This window comes from Anthonomus grandis, chromosome 9, assembly GCF_022605725.1.
Source record: "Anthonomus grandis grandis chromosome 9, icAntGran1.3, whole genome shotgun sequence".
Classification (NCBI taxonomy): domain Eukaryota; kingdom Metazoa; phylum Arthropoda; class Insecta; order Coleoptera; family Curculionidae; genus Anthonomus; species Anthonomus grandis.
The window spans coordinates 25,511,823-25,516,430 of NC_065554.1; the positions used below are offsets into that span (position 1 = coordinate 25,511,823).

Here is a 4,608-nt window from a genome sequence, read left to right on the forward strand (position 1 = left end):
TGAGATAATCAGTGGAACCCATATTTCTTTTGAAGGAATTAAAAAGAAAATTAAAAATAATGTAAATAGGTCGGAGTTCTACAGAGCTCCAACTCCCTGGAAGAATTCCTAAATGATATCAAATGCCTCATCTTACAAAAAAATTAATCTTATTTGCTTGAATTAAATTAAAAATGCCTAGAAGAATAATTCTAGGGTGAACTCAAACGCTAAAGAAATCCAACATAAACATCCCTTTCTTTCTATTCAGAACTTTCTGAAATGAAGTCATTACAAAAGCTAAAACTGTCATTTGTACGTTAAAATATAGTTTTTCTGTATCTATATAATCCACATAGAGCCAATGCCCGAGATAAGTTAGAAATGCCTGGAAGTATTCACTCAAATGCCTGAAATAGTCAAACATTCTGAGAGTATACACACGTGAATACGCGACTTAACCTTAACATTACCTTGACTCTCTGTATGTCTGCCTCTGTCTCTCTTATGCGAGTCTTTGCCTCTCTCTCTCATGCATGTGTGTCTCTTTCTATCTCCTGCGACGTGCCCTAAGCTTGACTTTGACTCTCTTTCGTGCATCACTTTAATTACCTTCTTAAGATCATAAAAAGTCAACTAACTTGTCAACTGCCTGGAATAAGCTTGCAATTTCCATCAATAAAATTACTGAGGTTTGACTTGTCAAAATGTGTCAAAAAGCATTCGTAACCATTTTCTATATTTCCATTCAAATAGTTGCGGTACTTCTTCAAACTGTTCCAGATAATGGAGAAGACGCTGAAGATGAATCTGTTCCATTAGAAACTAAGGAATGTCGTGAGAGAGAAAGACTGGTGGCATCCGATAAGGATGACCTATATGCCCTTGTAGACGCGATTATTGGACAAACTCTCATTTTGCAATGTCGGTTTTGTAATGAAGAGCTCAGCGATCAGCCGAAGAACTGGTTCAAGATTGATCAGCTGGGGTATTCTGAGCCTCACGAAGTCCAAGTAAGCTATACAATCATACAATCGCTTTTTTTTATTATTTTAATAGTTAGACATGAACAATGACAATAACAAGAACAAAATCCAAGTAAACCACAAGCACAGCCTGATTATCAATAACTTTCAAACGAATGACGTGGGGTTTTACTATTGTATCCATTTTGAGGATCAAACTAATAAGGAAAAGTTCAATTTCCTTGTAGACATTGTAAGCCCAAATAAGTCAAAAGCAATTGAAAAAGGTAAGCTAATCAGTAGCATCTACATATAATAAAATCACCCTTACAGGTTCTATAAGTGATTGGCTTGAGTATTACGAAGACAATTTCGTACCCATTAATAAACTGTTTAAAGAATCCGCAGCAACCGAGTTTGTTTATTTAAGAGATTATCTGAAAATAGATGCGGAACTGGAGACCCAATGGGGAACCGCTGGACCATGTGAATCTTGTGGTAAGCCCAAGGGCGAGGGGGTTATTAAGAAAACTGGAGTTTGTAGGTAAGCCTGAGAAGTTAAATCAATTGTTTTTACAGCAATTTTTTCTTTAGGATTAAGTTGTCACCTTATGGAGGAAACCTTAAAAATGCGACACCAGCAGAAGATTATTTATATAAAGCACCAGCATTATCTTGTAGATCCAGCAGGTTGCAGCAAATGTTTCCTTATATCAGTAATTTTACGTTTAAGATTCCGGATTTTATTATTGAAGATAAGTGCACAGGCGTATGTAATCCTGATGCGGAGGGAATTAACAAAGGTATGGAAAATAGTTCTAAAAAGGAAATGAGAAAATGCTATTTAGTATCAGCTGCAAAAAAGATAAAAGGAGAAGAGTTTTCTTTGAAAGTATTTAACAGATTTTCAGTTATTGACAATTTCTTGCTTAAAGTTTTTTTCCAAGAGCTTTTCAGATTTTCTCTTTTCGTCAATCTTATATATATGTATATACAACTTTTTTTTAATGTCTCTGGAATATCAAATGACCAACATCAGTATTCAATTCGAATACTAGTAATTTACCTTTTGATTATTTTTCTTCTTAAAATCAACTCTTTTCACCAGATTCTTATCAGTGAAATTATGATCATATTGTTCCTTGAAGATTTGAATGCCTGGAAGTACGATCTCAATAGTACTAGTAGATATATTCAATTGCCTAGAATAAAGAAAATCCCATGACCTCTAAGTCTTTCTTACCTCAAGCCTACTTATTATCCAAGGTTCTATGGAATCTATGGATTTTTTGATCTGAAAACTTCAGCTGACCTGAATTTCTCAAGCAAATTCAATCTCAAAAATTAGGCAAAATGTGATTATCATATTGGACTTTATTTCCAGGTTGGAAAGTGGGCAAAGGAAAGGGCTTCAAATACAAGAGACATTTTGTATTAAAAGAGGGTTCTCACATAACAATTGTGTGTCCAGAATCGAGCTTAGAAAACAACGTTATCTGGAGGAAAAATGGAAAAGAGTTAAAAAGAGGTTCAGGGCTGACATATTTTTAAAAAAAAATTCTGTAATATGACTCTCTTTCAGGTGATAACTCCAACCCTCATGTCCTAGTAGACACCTTCAACTCACTTTATTTGATCGAAGTGACTGTTCCAGACAAGGGAAACTATACGTGTCAAGTAGACGACATTAGGATGCAACAAACGGTCATATTCGTCTACGGAAAATCGAAGATCCTTACCAGCGAACTGGGCAGATACATGACTTATCTAGGATTCATCTTATTCCTATGCTCCTTCTGCTACTGCGGCGGATTAGTGATTACGTGGCGCAAAAGGCATTTATTCAAAAATTACGAGGAATTAAGACAAGAAAACCCGAATATAACCGCAGAGGAAGAAGAGAAACTTGTGTAGCCCTTAATATACTTTAAAAAGCAGGCAGCGCACTTTCATTTCGGTCGGAAAATGAGTTATTTATCGGCAATGAAGCGGAGCCACGTAGGACCGGGGTTTAAGTTCGCACAGGCAGTTATTTACTGGCTATAAAACGTACCTGGGTTATTACGTTATATGGGAACAAGAACAAATTACAAAAATTACGTCTTGGAGGTGTTACGGTTAGTTTGGGGTTTTGCTAAAATGTAATTGAGTGGTCGTTTCGGGGCCACAAGATGATTCAGGGAAGCACATTCGGGTGTAGTTTGAGAGCACCAATGACACATTAAGTTAATCGTTATTATTACTATTATGTAGAGAAACTTATGGAATAGAGTGATGTTTTGGAAGAAAATCTAATTTATCTAATAATCGAAGTTAATAGTGTTTCATTTAAATATTAAGTCATTTGCAAGAATATCACTTGAAGAGCAAGAAGTCTGTGACTAATTGGAGATGAATCATGGTCAGTCACATCTGGATCGTATCTACCATATGCAGTTAACACGTTGACTGCCATGACATTTACATAAAAACCATTCTCAGACGCCACTATGTCAAAATTGAAATAATTAGTCAAAATGGCTTACAAATCAACATTTCTAATATCATATGTTATATTTATTTTTTTTTTGTAAAAAAAAACAACTTTCGAGTTATCTCGTGGTCGGGCGTGTCCGAGCAGAAGTTTCTTGTGGCGCCCAACTATCGCCCAACGATTTCAAATATGCACAAAGTACAAATGATTGAAGTGCGCAACAGGAACGGAAAAGTTTCTGTGACACCTAATTTAATAAAGGACTACAATGCAGGAATGTCAGGTATCGACCAGTCCTATCAAATGCTAAGTTACTATAGCTCACTAAGAAAAACCATTAGATGGCCGAAAAAGATTGCATTGCATATTCTGGAAATATATATACATAATGCTTACTTGCTGTTTCGTGAATCGACCGGAAGCAGCATAAAATTTTTAAAATTTAGAGAGATGTTTGTGCCTACTGTGTTCTCGGTGATAAAAGTCCAGCAGCGGGATTTTCACTATTTGGAAGGTATACCACCAGCCGAAAAAAAACAACGACCTACAAGACCTTACCGTGTATGTACTTCGAATAAACTTCGACGAGAAACACGTTATTTTTGTCATGTCTGTGAAGAAAAACCAGCCTTATGTGTGGAAATATTGCTTCAAGGACTACCACCTAAAGTAAAAATGACTAAACAACATTTTTTTAATTATTTTTTTTGTAAACTTCATATCATTATCGTAACTATCTCTAAACACTAGCAATTAAGTTTCCCTATTTTTAAGGCACTGTTTATGTTTTTCCGCTTTTTGTTAGAACTAAAACATTTAAATTTTTTTTTGTGTCACTGCATTTTGCTTTCTCTGTACTAAACAAGATGAAAATATAATTTAAAAATGACGCCACAATGAGTTTTACTGGTCTATTGCGAGCGCCCAGCACCACAAATTTCAACGTAAACGCCACGAGTTTAGTCGTACTGGGCGCCGTAAAACAGTTGCGATTGGCTATAGATTGCCCACCACGAGTTATCTCGTGCTTGGCAGTCAACGTGTTAAAAAATCAGAGCCAGAAATCCCTTGATTTCTGGCTCTTACAAGATTGTTACAAGAATTTGAAATTGATGTTGCATATTTAGTTCGACTGGCATATCCAGATGTTCAGGAAGAGATCATGGAAATTCAATTATGTATCTTGCAGAT

At 35.7% G+C, this 4,608-nt stretch overlaps 1 protein-coding gene across 1 annotated transcript; it reads left to right on the top strand.

Moving 5' to 3' along the window:
- The first annotated feature begins 589 nt into the window (after positions 1-589).
- On the top strand, positions 590-4,306 carry LOC126740393 (uncharacterized). The gene is made up of 6 exons (XM_050446387.1): positions 590-992; positions 1,039-1,231; positions 1,278-1,488; positions 1,539-1,747; positions 2,329-2,472; positions 2,527-4,306. The coding sequence occupies exons 1-6, from the start codon at positions 687-689 to the stop codon at positions 2,856-2,858; spliced, it is 1,395 nt and encodes a 464-aa protein (XP_050302344.1). The 5' UTR covers positions 590-686; the 3' UTR covers positions 2,859-4,306.
- Positions 4,307-4,608: the final 302 nt, after the last annotated feature.

What these genes read in the sequence shown, in the direction of transcription:
- LOC126740393 (XM_050446387.1), top strand. Translation starts at nt 687, where the DNA reads ATGTGTCAAAAAGCATTCGTAACCATTTTCTATATTTCCATTCAAATA. An exon ending in GTCAAAAGCAATTGAAAAAG is followed by an intron (nt 1,232 to 1,277) that starts GTAAGCTAATCA and finishes TCACCCTTACAG; the next exon opens with GTTCTATAAGTGATTGGCTT. An exon ending in TGGAAAAGAGTTAAAAAGAG is followed by an intron (nt 2,473 to 2,526) that starts GTTCAGGGCTGA and finishes ACTCTCTTTCAG; the next exon opens with GTGATAACTCCAACCCTCAT.